The sequence below is a fragment of the Phyllostomus discolor genome, chromosome 2, assembly GCF_004126475.2.
Source record: "Phyllostomus discolor isolate MPI-MPIP mPhyDis1 chromosome 2, mPhyDis1.pri.v3, whole genome shotgun sequence".
Lineage (NCBI taxonomy): Eukaryota > Metazoa > Chordata > Mammalia > Chiroptera > Phyllostomidae > Phyllostomus > Phyllostomus discolor.
The window spans coordinates 195,412,376-195,427,377 of NC_040904.2; the positions used below are offsets into that span (position 1 = coordinate 195,412,376).

General features: G+C 55.1%; 1 protein-coding gene across 10 annotated transcripts; it reads left to right on the forward strand.

The window, feature by feature from the left end:
• Positions 1 to 305: 305 nt before the first annotated feature.
• Positions 306 to 14,915, forward strand: IFFO1 (intermediate filament family orphan 1). 10 transcript variants are annotated; one of them, XM_036017335.1, is made up of 10 exons: positions 306 to 1,164; positions 4,959 to 5,019; positions 5,162 to 5,257; positions 6,078 to 6,218; positions 6,522 to 6,530; positions 7,130 to 7,311; positions 7,433 to 7,553; positions 7,845 to 7,937; positions 13,085 to 13,215; positions 13,922 to 14,915. In XM_036017335.1, exons 1-10 carry the CDS (start codon positions 365 to 367, stop codon positions 14,028 to 14,030), a joined length of 1,743 nt encoding a protein of 580 aa, XP_035873228.1. In that variant the 5' UTR covers positions 306 to 364; the 3' UTR covers positions 14,031 to 14,915. The 10 variants fall into 10 exon arrangements, with proteins under 10 accessions (XP_035873228.1, XP_028389198.1, XP_028389199.1 ...); XM_028533397.2 differs by having other exon boundaries at positions 7,154 to 7,311; XM_028533398.2 differs by having other exon boundaries at positions 6,525 to 6,530; positions 7,154 to 7,311.
• The last annotated feature ends 87 nt before the right edge of the window (positions 14,916 to 15,002 follow it).

Here is a 15,002-nt window from a genome sequence, read left to right on the forward strand (position 1 = left end):
ATAAGTGTGTAGGGAAGGGGGGCTACGCACCACCGGCATCCGTGGCGAACTGGAGGACCTGTGCTTTATGCCACCCTGACTGGATTCTGGGCACGGGCTGGGGTCCGACCCACTCAGAAGAGCTGACTGGGGCTCCACTTAGCTCAGGATTCTACCCCAGACCCGGAAAAGTCCAGTTGGCAGCCTTAAATCGAGCCATTCATTGGCTTCCTCTGTGCCCTCCCCCGCCCCGCTGACCTCTGCCCGTTTTGTCGAGCTGTTTGATTGGTTCTCCCGAGTCCCCCGGGCGCTTCATTGGTTCTTCTCGCCCGCCCTGCATCCCTGCTCCTGCACCGGTCTCCATCTCCCAGCAGAAGGCGCAGCCATGAATCCGTTATTCGGCCCCAACCTCTTCCTCCTACAGCAGGAGCAGCAGGGCCTGGCTGGGCCGCTGGGGGAACCCCTGGGAGGTGACCACTTCGCCAGTGCAGGGGACGTGTCGTCGCCACTCGCCCCTCCCGGTCCCACTTACTCACCACCTGGGCCGGCTCCGGCGCCCCCCGCCGCCATGGCCCTCCGCAACGACCTGGGCTCCAACATCAATGTGCTCAAGACCCTGAACCTCCGCTTCCGCTGCTTCCTCGCCAAGGTGCATGAGCTGGAGCGCCGTAACCGGCTGCTGGAGAAGCAGCTGCAGCAGGCGCTGGAGGAGGGTAAGCAGGGCCGGCGGGGCCTGGCTCGCCGTGACCAGGCTGTGCAGACCGGCTTCATCAGCCCCATCCGGCCCCTGGGGCTCCCGCTGGGCGCCCGGCCGGCCGCCGTCTGCACCCCATCGGCACGCGTGCTGGGCTCGCCCGCGCGCTCGCCAGCTGGCCCCCTTGCGCCCTCCGCCGCTTGCCACTCGTCGCCCTCCACCTCCACCTCCACCTCCACCTCCTCCGCCTTCTCCTCCACCTCCGCCGCCTTCTCCTCGTCGGCCCGCTTCATGCCTGGCACCATCTGGTCCTTCTCTCACGCCCGCCGGCTGGGGCCGGGACTGGAGCCCATGCTGGTGCAGGGGCCTGGCCTGTCGTGGGTGCACCCTGACGGGGTGGGCGTCCAGATCGACACCATCACCCCCGAGATCCGCGCTCTCTACAACGTGCTGGCCAAGGTGAAGCGTGAGCGGGACGAATACAAGCGGAGGTAGGGATAGGGAACGGGCAAGTGGGGACATGGCTCAGTGTCCCGCCACACTCAGGGCCATGACAAGGTGTGGAGAGGAGGGCAGCTGGGGCCCAAGAATCAGGGAGAAACAAAGTTCTTGCTGTGTAAGGAGGAGCTCGGAAGTGCAATAATGGAATTGGATCCTGCAAGATGGAATCAACAGAAAATGCAGAAGTCAGACCCGTGACGGGAAAGAGACTGGCAGTGGAATACTGTGGGCCATTCACAGCTTTCCTCTGGCTTGTCTTTCTGTCTCATGTAGGCTTCAGTGTTTGGATGAAAGTGTAACTGGGTTTTGTGAGGTGTGAAAGGGGCAAGGGTCACATCTGGATTGCCTGGTATCCCCACCTGTCTCAGTCCTCAGGCAGTTTTGTGATATAAGCTCCACCTGCTGATCAGAAGCAAAAGGCAAGCGAACAGCTTTAACTGGGGAATTTTAACTGAAATTAGAAGGGAGTGGTGAGAGAGGGCTGCATGTGGGCTGGTGATCCTGCTGCTGTGTAGAGCTTTCCAAAGCAATGTTGTGGATGGAAGCCGGGTATCCACTCTAGTTTCAAATGAGGGGCTCTTGGGACTGCAGGGCATTGCTTGGAGTAGGCCAAAAACATGGGAAAAGAAAGACTAAAGGGAATTCCCTAGGGATTTGGGGAAGGGCCTGGTAGTTATCGTAGGGCCAATGGGAGGGGGGAATATGTGAAGGTGCAAAGAGCCAAGGGTGGAGGCCTTGTGGTTGGAGCAGGGGGGATGGGGGGGCAGTAGGAGAAAGTTGGAAATGGGGACACACCCTGTGAGTAGGAGGCAGCTGGGGGACAGGCTCAGTGCATGCTGAGGATGCAGATTCAGATTTTTGTGGCAGCACAGAAGGCCCCGTGAAGGATGCAGTGCTGGCGTGCCGGCTGCAGACCAAGTGGATGCCTTATAGGGTTGGTCAGCAGGCTGTTAGGACACGAGCAGGGCACAGCCAGCACTCTGCAGACTCCGTACTGGATGCCTTGGTCCAAGAGGAAGAAGGCAGGTTGGAGGGAGGCTTTGCCCTGGGGGCTTTCAGGTTTAACCTCTTAATTCGCTACTCTGACCTCTTGTGGGCAGGCCTGGGAATTACCCTTGCAGCTCAGTATAGCCGAGATTTGTCTGGTGGGGATTGGCTGAATGTTCTGGGAAGCGACTGCTGGCGTCTAGGATGACCTTCAGGTATCTGTAACCTGCCAGAGTCTAGCAGGTCACATATCAGCAGGTTTTCTGAGGTTACATTCTGTCCGCATTCCGGCTTCCCTAGGCGTAGTCCATGTCATGAGTATCTTTGGGAATCCTGGTTATCCCGAAATCACCGTTCAGCTGCCACCCAGCCCCACCCCCAGTCGGAGTTAATTTGCACAGTTAGCAGTGGAACATGGACAACTCTGGAGTACGTTCATAACCACAGGAGCAACTGCTGTTCTTGGGGCCATTTTTTTTTTTTAACTGGAAGAGTGTTTGTCCTTGGCCCAGCTGTCCAGGGCAGCAAAGAGTTACTCCTTGGGGACTGATGAGCTCATCCCGCTGCAGCACACTGCTGTGCAGAGGGCCCCGCAGCTTGGGTCGGATGGTACGCTTGGGTTGGATGGTACGTGACACTGGCAGTCGCTCATCCTTCCACACTGGGTCCCCCGCCCTCATTCTGCTCCCTTTGGAGCAGCAGCCCTGTAGCTCCTGTCTGCAGCCCGGAAGGCCTGGGCCCAGCCTGAGCACTGAGCTGGGAAGGAGCTGAGGCCTCCTGGGTTCTGTTTTCAGTTCCCCTTCCTTGTGTGACCTTGGGTGGTTCTCCTTCCTGGCCTCAGTTTTTCCCACATAGGAAAGGCCTCCACTTCCTCACTTTACTCAAGGATACAGTTTATTTGGAAGAGAGGTGGCTGGTAAATGTAGAATACACAGAAATTGCTAAAACCCTACATGTTAAGAGAATGTCCTCAGTGAGACCAGATTTGAACAGAGGTCAAAATGAACCTATTTGTGGGCAAGTCTGACTGGAGTGCAAATAGAATTCCAGTGAGCTTCCAGATGATGTCTTTTCATGCTTTTTTTACCCTGTAAGATTTTATTAATCTTAATCCTGACATAATTTCATTCTTTAAGTTTCTACCTGAATTTGTTGGTTATACTGTCAAGCAATGCTTCCTGCCCTTCCTGATACATCGTGTCCAGGGTTATTGTCCCCTTTCAGTCTTGCCTTCTTCCTCGAGGGACCCATGGGCTCCAGGGACACGAAGGTACCACATCTCAAGCCTTCACGTTGTAGATGAAGAAAACAAGGCCTGGAAAGATAATGATCTTGCATAAGAAAATGTATAACTTGATGCCAGTGGGGCCCATCACTGGCCCTGATAGTCTGAATGGGAAGGCCAGAGAAAAGGAGAAGGACATGGGGCAGCAGGGAGGGGCGGGCAGGGAGCCAGGAAAGCTTGGCCCTGGGCTGTGTGATGAGCCATCGGGGTGGTGGCCCGGCTGGCTGCCTCCTCGCTGCCCAACTGGGAGGGGCAGCCTCGGTGATGTAGAGGAGTTATTCTTAGGAATACCGCAGTGCGGATGTGAGTGAGGGACAGGAGAGCCAGGAGAGAGGAGACTGGAGGGAGAGCCAGGGAAAGGTGTGGGGGCGAGATGGGAAAAAAGGTGGAGGGAAAGGGAAGGGAGGATGGAATCCTGCGTCCACAGAATCTGTCCCCTTGGGTTTTCATTTTCTTGCTGTCCTCTTTGCTACTCCCTAACCACCTTTTTGATACTGAAGTTTCTTTCTTGGTGCAGTTCCCCTCCTTTCTCAGACTGGAGGAAGCTTTCCAGGATGTAGCAAAATGTGGTAGGCCGTATGAGTGGGATTTGAGAAGTTTCACTGTTCCAGCCAACCTTGTAGGGTGCAGTATTGCACACCCCCCCAGATAGCCTTCCATCTCTGTGATGTACCAGACCATGCCCTGGCATGCCGTGGAGTGCCCTGTGTGAGGAGCCGACCATGGGACAGAGACCCCGCCTGTGGCCCGGAGTGTTGTTAGCCTGCTCGTGGGCTTGGTCTCCAAATTCTGCATCCCGGGAGATGCCACCTCTGGCTCTCACTCCCCAATTCACAAGGAACCTTTTCATACTCTGGTTTCCCTTTCCCCCTGGGTTTGGGTGCTTAGTCGTCCCAGGCTCCTGCTTTGTACTATCACCTCTCTGGCTCACTTAGTGGGGTCTCTGGGTGGGCAGTTTCTGGAGCCTGTGAGGGTGGACTTTGAGTGTCTCCTCCCAGCTCTCTAGCAACTCTGTTGATGCGATACGTGTCCTGCAGCTGCTTTTACAGGGTTAAATGGCACCACACGAGGCAGGGCGGCAGGCTAGAGGAGCTCTGCTCTAATGCAGGCAGCAGGCGGGAGACCGGATCTGTGCCACTGAAGGTGGGGGACTGGGCTGGGTGGTCCGGTGTGGGCAGGACGTGGGGGACGAGGCCAGCCAGGCAGCTGCTGGGGCCGGGGCCTGAATTGGGCACCGTAAAGGACCGGAGCAGCTGCAGTCCTCTTAAATATAATTGCTGGTTGAGGCCTGGAGGTTCCGGGAAGGCAGCTGGTGAGCTCAGCACTGGCCAGGAAGCATAGAGCCACCCGACAGCTGCAGCCGCCCAGGCATTCCTGTCCACAGCTCCTCCCTGTGCAGGGAGCCAGACCCAGAGGCTGAGGCCTGAGCCAGACAGGTGGGGGAGCGGGGAGTGTTAGCCGTAGGCAAGGACTCTGCACCTATGCTCTTTCCCTTCTTCCCGTGTCTGCCAGGTGGGAAGAGGAGTACACGGTGCGGGTGCAGCTGCAAGAGCGAGTGAATGAGCTCCAGGAGGTGAGGGCGCCCCGCTGCCTGGGCTTCCCTCAGTCCTCCCTGTCCCCGCTCAGTCCTGGAGCTGGCTCCTTGTCCCTCCTTGTCTTGTCTTCCTCCCGCAGTGGCAGCGCCACTAATGTCAGGGTTTTCTGCTTGGCTGTAGGAAGCCCAGGAGGCTGACGCCTGCCAAGAGGAGCTGGCGATGAAGGTGGAGCAGTTGAAAGCTGAGCTAGTGGTCTTCAAAGGGCTTATGAGCAACGTGAGTGCCACCAGCGCGCCCCTCACACTCTTCCCCCGAGGGCTTACGTGCAGGCTGCCCGCAGCGGGCTGCCCCAAACCAGGCAGAGCAGGCCTTGGTAGGTGTGGCCTGCTGATTTCCTGTCTACCACCCCTCCCCCTCCTTGGCTGTGCTTCCGTTTTTTTTTTTGTTTTTGTTTTTTTTTTCCTTTGCCACCCTCTAGTTAAGGAGAAAAAGAAGGAAGACAGGTCCCTTGAGCTGGAGAGGCAGCATACCTCCATCCTCACTGGGGCTGTTCAGCAGACAGTGAGGAACGCTGGTCCCGGCCCCGCCCCTCCCAGCGGAGTGGCCCTGGGCGGATTCCTCAACCGCTCCGCCCCATGCGCTCCTGGGGAATGAAATAGTGAAGGCGTGTACTTGGCAGGATGATTTTGAAGATCCTAACGTGCTGAGGACGGTGCTGGCACATACTTAGTGCTAAATAAGTGTTAGCTATTGTTGTCCTTGTTACACTACGCTCTCCACTCCAGTAACCCAGTAGTCTCTGTCTCTCTCTGGGAGTGTAAGTTCCAAGGGGTACCCCCCCCTGTCAGAGGCACTGGGCCATGCCCTGCAGGGGCTCCCCACGGGGCCAGGGAGCCGGCTGCGTGAGCAGCCCGGCATATGAGCGGGGTGCTGTGGGGAGGGCACCCCGGAGGGACACGTGCTGCTTGGAGGAGTAGGCGGCAGCTTCATGGGGGAAGCGGTGGTGACCAGAAGGATGAGGAGGATCTTGCCAGGGCCTATGGACCCTTATGTGGAGTGTGGGGTGCCCCCTTACTGCTCCCCGTCCCCCGGACAGAACCTGACAGAGCTGGACACAAAGATCCAGGAGAAGGCCATGAAGGTGGACATGGACATTTGCCGCCGCATTGACATCACCGCCAAACTCTGCGACGTGGCTCAGCAGCGCAACTGTGAGGGCATGATCCAGATGTTCCAGGTGAGGGCGGAGGGCAGGTGTCGGCCGGCCCCCAGCCCGCATTGGCCCCTGCCCGAGCACCTCAGGAGGGTTGGGGCAGGCGAAGAACCTTCCGTCGTCACTGGCCTGCCACCAGAGCCCGTCTTCCTCCTCGGGGGGGACTCCCGTGGCACCCAGGGGCCCTCAGTGGGACTAGCTGGGGGGCCAGGAGGGGCCTCTGAAGAGAAGTTTCGGAAGCTGTCTCTAACCCGTCTCTCCCCCCTCTCTCCTCTGTCTGCTTCCTCTCCTCTCTCTTCCTCTCACCTTCTCTGGCTTTCTCCACAGAAGAAACTGGTTAGTTTTGCTCTCACGCAAGCTTATTAATGTCCCAGTGCCTGTTTCTGAACCACCCAGGCCTCGGCCGTCGGTTCTGACCTGCTGGGCTTTTCAGCGCAGATCTCTCCCCCTTCTCTCCTTTCCTTGCTGTTCCCCCCTTTTTCCTCTCTGCCTCACTTCTTCCTGCCCTCCTCCTTCTGGCTCCCCAGACCTGGGCGCGCGACTCAGGCTCTCCTTCGTGACCACCGTGCGCCCTCCTTGCAACCTGAAGCTTTCTTTTTTGTTCAGTCATTTCATTAGAAAGACCTTCTTTAGGGGAAAAAAAAATCTTCGTTAGCCGTCCTGCACATCTTCACGTGGCCGCAGCAGGCCACTGCTCCCCTCGCCCCACGGCTTTGTTTTCTGTGTGTCTTCCTGTTCTTCCCTCTCTGTCTGCAGCCGCCCCCCATCTGTGTCTGACTGCCTGTCCCTCGGCAGCTCCGGGGTTCCGTTCCTGTCATCGTAACTGTGTCTTCTCTCTCTGCCCGCCCCTCCCTTCTGCTGGTTCCCGCTTCTCCTCCCTCCCGGCCCACCGCCCGCCGCCCTTTCTCCTCATGCACCCGGCCTCGTCTCTGTAGTCTCTGCACTTGTCTCCCATTAAGGTCCCAACCATGGGGGGGCGGAAGCGGGAGCGCAAGGCTGCCGTCGAGGAGGATCCCTCCCTGTCGGAGAGTGACGGGCCCCGCCAGCCCGATGGGGATGAGGAGGAGAGCGCGGCCCTCAGCATCAACGAGGAGATGCAGCGTATGCTCAACCAGCTGTGAGTCCCGCAGGCCCAACCCCAGCAGCGCCCCCAGAGGCCGGAGCTCCCACCCCACACCAGTCCCCTCTGCCCGGAGGCAGGCCCCGCCCTCCCTGACACCCGGGCTCCCTGTCTCTAGGAGGGAGTATGATTTTGAGGACGACTGTGACAGCCTGACTTGGGAGGAAACTGAGGAGACCCTGCTGCTTTGGGAGGATTTCTCAGGCTATGCCATGGCAGCTGCAGAGGCCCAGGGAGAGGTAACCGCCCCTCCCGGCCTCGGGGCCCCAGGCTCTGCCTCTCCAGCTCACTGCCCATTCCCTCCCCTTGCCTCCCCTCGCTGCCTCCCTGCTCTGCTTTCCCTCTGTGGCCATCATCCTTCACCTGCTTCTCCCTTTCCTCTTTGTCCCTTTTCTTTTCTTTCTTTGATTTCCTTTAATACAACTTTCTGTCTCTCTCTCTCTCCCCCTCCTTGGCCCCGTGGAATGTCCCCATCCCATCCCTTCCCTGGCCCTCTCCCCCAATCCTTGCTTCTCTTTCTACTCCAGCAGCAGGAAGATAGTTTGGAGAAGGTGATTAAAGACACCGAGTCCCTGTTCAAAACCCGGGAGAAGGAATACCAGGAAACCATCGACCAGATAGAGGTATGGGTGAGAGGAAGCTGAGGACATGGTTCCCGGGGGGCCGCAGGTGGAGAGGCCCCATCCTGCAGACGGACCCTAGACTCCAGGGCCCCCCTTCCTTTGATGGGGAGGGGTGGTCACCCAGCGGTCGTCCCTCCGGTGGGTTCTTAAGATCTCAGGCTCTGGAGGGAGGCAGACGGATGTGGGTCTGCTTCTCAGCTCTGTCACCTAATTACTACTCTGACTTTCCATGTGCTTCTTATCCTTTATGAGCCTGGGCATGGGAGTCTCAATAACTCCCTCACAGAGCTGTTTGAAGAGGGAATGAAATAGCACCCATGGAGCTCAGGGCAGTCTCTGTCTCATAGTAAGTGTAAGCATACCATCTGACAGTCGTCATCATTGTTATCATCATTATTGTCAGTGCTATAGCAAGGCCACTCAGAGGTGGACTTGAACTTTATTTCTTCTTCCGCTCAGCCTTTGAACATTGATGTGCGAGTGAAACACCTATCAATTGCCTCTTGCACGCCCCCAACTGGGGATCTGGCTCAAAACCCAGGCATGTGCCCTGACTGGAATCGAACCAGCAACCTTTCGGTTTGCAGGACAATGCCCAACCCACTGAGCCACACCAGGCAGGGCAGAATTTCTGTTCTTAGCTCCTAGTCTTGAGGAACCTTCTAGAGATGGCAAGTGGTGCTGGTGCTTCAACTTCAACTGTAGGCTGTTAGGGGCTTCAGGAAGGATTTGTGGCACCCTGGATGGAGGGACCTGCGGGGGCGGGTGGGGAAGGACTTGGAGGTGGTCCTTGGGAGGGGGCCCTCTGCTGAGCACCCTGCCTTGGGGGTGAGAGGCGGACTTCCGTAATTCTCAGCCTCTGTTCAAGTCCACGTGGCATGTCGATGCTCTCGCTGCTCCCCCACGTCAAATGCTCCTGTTCACCTAAGCAAAACCTGCTTTTGGTTTTTGCCCAGGCAGACAAATGCCAAGTTGTACAGGCACAGGTAGATTTATGCTGCTAGCTGAGGAGCCGGGAAGGGAGAACTAGAACTGACCTCTTTCCCACGTCCACCTGTGGCACTGCCTTCTCTCTCCTCCTCTCTCCTTTTCTCCCGCCTTCCCTGACTCACCTCCCTCTTTCCAATGGTGGATTTAAGGTTTGATGTTTTCACTGTACCTTCAGCCAGGCAGGGGCCGTGGAGTCGTGATGTGAGGCTGCATCTCTGCCTGGTTCTGCCCTGGGACAAGAGGGGCTTAGTTTAAAACATGACGTGAGCCCTGGCTGAGCAGCTCAGTTGGGTAGAGCGTCATCCTGATAAGCCAAGGTTGTGGGTTTGATCCCCAGTCAAGGCACATGAAAGAAATAACCAGGGGAGGGGGCGTATAGGGGGACTAAATGGTAATGGGAAGAATATAATAAAGATTATATATTTAAAAAAAGAAACAACCAGTGAATGGGTAAATAAGTAGGACAGCAAATTGGTGTTTCTTGTTCTCTCCCTTCCTCTGTTTCTAAAAAGCAATACAAATTTTAAAAATGATACTATTATAAAAAAATAGGTAAAACATGATGTGAAAAGAAGGAAGAGAAAGTCCTAAGTGGAAACATGCTTTTTAAGGTTGTTTGTCAGCCATCCGATCCCTCTTCGGTCCCAGCAGAATGACACTGAGAGGATGTTGGGAGAGTGGACACGGTGGCTTTGGTGGCTCAGTTGCTCCTGGTGATCCATCCGGGCCACCCCAGGTCCTTTTGTCTCTGTGACCTTTGGTCCCTCAGGGTCACTTGGATGGAGGCAAGGAGCATGTCCCATTATTGGATGGTCAAGCCAAGGCCCAGGGTAGAGGGTGGGAAAGAATTCTCGCTCCCCACCTCCTTCCCTCTCTCCGTGTATGCCCAGCCTTACCCGTCTCCTGTCCCACTTACCCAGGGAGGCTGGGGCTCCCGTGTGGGTGCTTGTGGCTGTCTCCGTTGTCATGTGTGCTCGTCTCTGCGTGAACTGCGTGAATTTGGGGGCACGAGCAGACGTGTAGAGACGACTGGTGGTGGTCCTAGCCTTCCGCTGTGATGGAATATGTACGGGTGACGGAATGTGCAGGGGTGGACAGAAGTGGGTTTATAGTCGTGAGAACATGGAGCAGAGTTTATTCTTGTGTTATTACTTATTAATTATTGTATCATTTTCCATATAAACCACTGTAAACCTACTTTTGCCCACCCCTGTATTTATTTATTTTTTATCTGAGATATCTTTTATTAGGCAAAGGGAAGCAGAGGAGCTTGCTTTCATTTTTTTAAGTATATTTTATTGATTATGCTATTACAGTTGTCCCAGTATTTTTCTCCTCTTTATCCTTTTCTCCTTCTCTGCCCTGTATCCCCACCCCGCGCCCAACCCTCCTCTGTTTCACCCTCCCCTTGGTTCATGTCCATGGGTCGTACATGTAAATTCCTTGGCTTCTCCATTTCCCATACTGTTCCTGACCTCCCCCTCCCTATTTCGTACCTACCATTTATGCTTCTTATCCCCTGTACCTTTTCCCCCATTCTCCTCCTCCCTGTCCCCACTGATAATCCTCCATGTGATCTCCATTTCTGTGATTCTGTTCCTGTTCTAGTTGTTTGCTTAGTTCGTTTTTGTTTTTAGGTTCAGTTGTTGATAGTTGTGAGCTTGTTGTCATTTTACTGTTCATAGTTTTGATCTTCTTTTTCTTAGATAAGTCCCTTTAACATTTCATATAATAAGGGTTTGGTGATGATGAACTCCTTTAACTTGACCTTATCTGGGAAGTACTTTACCTGCCCTTCCATTCTAAATGAAAGCTTTGCTGGGTAGAGTCATCTTGGATGTAGGTCTTTGCCTTTCATGACTTCAAATACTTCTTTCCAGCCCCTTCTTACCTGTAAGGTCTCTTTTGAGAAATCAGCTGACAGTCTAATGGGAACTCCTTTGTAGGTAACTATCTCCTTTTCTCTTGCTGCTTTTAAGATTCTCTCCTTATCTTTAATTTTGGGTAACTTAATTATGATATATCTTGGTGTATTTCTTCTTGGATCCAATTTCTTTGGGACTCTAAGCTTCTTGGACTTCCTGGAAGTCTATTTCCTTCAACCAGATTGGGGAAATTTTCCTTCATTATTTGTTCAAATAAGTTTTCAGTTTCTTGCTCTTCCTTTTTCTCCCTCTGGCATCCCCGTGATTCGGATGTTGGAATGTTTAAAGTTATTCTAGAGGTTTCTCAGCTTCTCGTTTTTTTGAATTCTTGTTTCTTCATTCTGTTCTGGTTGAATGTTTATTTCTTCCTTCTGCTCCAAACTGTTGATTTGAGACCCAGTTTCCTTCCTGTCGCTGTTGGTTCTCTGTAGATTTTCCTTTATTTCACTTTGTATAGCCTTCACTTCTTCCTTCATTTTGTGACCGTACTCCATCAGTTCTGTGAGCATCCTGATCACCGGTGTTTTGAACTCTGCATCAGATAGGTTGTCTATCTCCTTTTCACTTAGCTCTTTTTCTGGAGTTTTTTAATTTTTAAAATCTTATTATTATTATTTTATTTTTAAAAGATTTTATTTACTTATTTTTAGAAGGAGGAAGAAAGGGAGAGAAATATCAACATGTGGTTATCTCTCACATGTTCCTCCCTGGGGACCTGGCCCACAACCCAGGCACGTGCCCTAGACTGGGAATCGAACCAGTGACCCTTTGGTTCACAGGCTGCTGCTCAATCCACTGAGCCACACCAGTCAGGGTTTTTTCTGGAGTTTTGATCTGTTCTTTCATTTGGGCCATATTTCTTCGTCTCAGTGCCTCACCCCTGTATTTTGTGCTAGGATATATTCTTCCTTGTCCTGCTGAGTGATGGGCTCCAGAAGCAGCCCCCTCTACCCCGACTCTCCCGAGGTGGAGAAGTTGGGGCACAGGTGGCGTCACGTTTGCTTCCTAGACTGAACAGGAGGCACGTCACGCTCCTCTGACTCGCTGCTGTGGCGGCCCAGCCGGAATCCCGGCTCTGGAACCGAGGCTGCCGCTCCAGCCGCACGCACCCAGGCCACCCTCTCTCTCACGTGTCGGTGTCCTGACCGTCTCTTTTATCTGCCCTGTGACCCACTTCTGCCTCCAAGTTCCCATCCTCTGCCTGTCCAGGTCAGATTCGTTATGGGTGGTTTCCTCTGTCCAGTTCAGATTATTCATGGCTAGTTTCCTGCCCTGAATAAGTTTCTCTTTGCTCTCAGGCAGTCAAGCACATCACCTCCTCGCGGCTTCACTCTGCCTTCGCTGCTGGCCCCTGTCCTTTGTACCCAAAACAAAGGGAGGCAGCAGATTGTCTCAGCCCAGATCTTTACCACCCCTGCACCGCCTCTCAGCTCTGCCTCAGAGCCTTTTTTGCAGAAGTGGGCTCTGGGAGGGAGACCATATTTCTCTGATTCTGAGGCCCGCATTTTTTCACACATAGCAGTGCCAAAGTGCGATACGTCTTCCAACCAGTAGGACGTTCAGTATGGCAAGAGGTCTTTCTGTTAGTCTCTGAAATGGCTTTCAGAGACAGGGGGAAAGGGAAGTAACGAGGAGAAAATGGATGGTAAGAGAATCAAGCCCCTTTCAACCATGCAGACAGGTGTCCTGCTTGATGCCGAGAGTCTTGCAGATACCTCAGAGTTAACAATCCGTTTCCTGTCCAGGTGCCTGGCATGCACATGTGCCGATGAGCAGGGCCTGTGGCCAGCGCCTGCAGGAGTTCCCACTTTAGTGAGGGACACAGACTGGGTGCCGTGTTGTCGGGGTGTGGGGGATGAGCCAGACGTGTGGGGACCCCGGGCAGCGCGTGCGCAGACAGTGCCCCTGCTCCGGGACAACATCCTGTCCCTCCTGCCCCTGTGAGCATTCCTCTCCTGGATGCTCTCACCAGCCTGTTGAAAGAATGCAGGCCTGGGGCAGAGACATTTGCATTCCTCTGTGATACTATTCTAGGCAAAGATTGCCAGGAAAGCCAGAAGGAATGATAGGGTATCAAGTGCCTTCCGCCGTATTCTGATTTATTTTTAAACCTGAGCCGTCAGCCATGCTGCCTGGGCCCCCTGCCCAGCGGTGCTCTGGGGGTGTTTTCCTCCTGGGGGCTGGGAGCAGGGTCCCTGCTGACTCGACGGCCCGGCCCTGTTCTCGCCACAGCTGGAGCTGGCCACGGCCAAGAACGACATGAACCGGCACCTGCACGAGTACATGGAGATGTGCAGCATGAAGCGGGGCCTGGACGTGCAGATGGAGACCTGCCGCCGGCTCATCACCCAGTCTGGGGACCGGTAAGAGCCTCCCCGGAGTGTAGGGCGCCGCCCACCTGCTTCCTTCAAGGGCTCATGAGGGAGCGGTGGACCAGAGCCCCGTGGCCGGCAAGCCCTGGAGACCCCCCTGCAGTGACCTAGTCACATCTGGATGTGGGGCTCTCATTGGACGTCACCTGGTACGTGTGGCCCAGCTGGGTGTGCATTCATGGCTGGACAGCTTGTACCTCCCAATGCCACCAGCTCCGGTGGTTCCTCTGGTTAGAGGCAGCTAAAAACTGACAAGGAACAGAAGGGGTGTGGGGGCAGATTTTTATCTAAAATCAGAGCCACCATTTGTGCATTTGACCAGGGAAGCAGCACTGCAACAAAAAGTAAATTAAAAAAAAATCACGGAAGTACTTCAAATAGACATAAAGCTGGGGCCTCGAATCAGGGCACTTGGGCTCAGCTGGCGTCTCCTCGGAGACCAGATGTTTCTGAACTCTGAGCCTCCCAAAGGCCTCCAGAGATAAAGGTGGGGTCGTCTCCCCACTGGTGTGGGGAGGGGGAGGTTTCCTTCTCCCTCCCCACTCCTTCAGCCAGCACTGCCCTCACCCCATGGTCCTCCTGCCCTTGCCTGAGAGGTCATTCACCTGCCCGCCAGAGAATAAGGCCAAGGGAGAGGGCTGCCTGCCTCATCAGGACTCCTGTGTGTCCCAAGGTGACAGCTGGTGTTTTTTTCTAGAAAGTCTCCTGCTTTCACTGCGGTCCCGCTTAGCGACCCGCCGCCGCCACCGCCGAGCGAGACCGAAGACCCCGATCGGGAAGTCTCCTCTGATAGCTCCATGAGATAGGGACCTGCCCTGGTCCCACCCTGGTGGGAACGCACCTTTCACCTCAGCAGAATGGGGGGTTCGCAGAAGGGGAGCTTCTTTTGTCCTGCTGTACCAAGCCTGGCCGCTGGGGGCAGGGCTGCTCCTTCCTCGGGCCTCCTCCCTGGGCCTCTCCACAGTTTTGTGGTGTCTGGAGCGAGGCTTGGCCTGCCCTTCCCAGCTGGGGCTCTCCCGCCTTCACGCGCGCGGGTGTCTGCTACTCCCCATCTTTAAAGTGCTGCCAGTGTGCTCGTGGCCCCGTGACCTCTCCACCGAATGAGGGATGTGATTGTCACACCGTCCTTGCCCTGCTGTGGCCTAGAGCCAGCTCGCGTCCGATTCTGAACTGGTGCTAACCGGCCTGTGCGGCGTGGGCGGTGGGCGAGCGGGAGAGGCCCCTCTGTGCTGCAGGTGGAGGGGAGCAGGACTGGGCAGGGCGCTGTGTCCTCCCTCTGTTGTCCAAGTGCTCCGGTCACCTGCCTGTGGACAGTAAGGACTGGCTGAGATGCCGCCTCCCTCGGGGAAATGCCATGCACCGAAGGGTCCTCAGTGCCTTGGGCTAGGTGGCTTCTGACTGACTGGGTGCAGTATCACGGAGGGAGCCGGAAGCTCGTCTCCCAGTCGCCGCTGAGGAACGCAGAAAAAGGCGAAGCTACTTGGGTGTGTGCTCAGGGTCTCCGTTTCTTCAAGTGTCAGCTGAAGATGTGCCTCCTCTGTGTCTGTTGTACACTGAGAGCAGCAGGCTGAAAAAGATGTCTGAACTTGCGAACCTTGGAGAGACTGGGGAGATGTGATCGAGACCTCAGCTTAACTGCCTGGGGGCGGTGGAATCTTTAACAAGAATGAAACTGGCGAGTATTTATTGAATACTTTGTGTCACTGTTTTGAAACACTTTGTGGTGGCAGCTACACAATCCTGAGGTGTGCCCTATTTCCTCTTCATTTCACAGACAT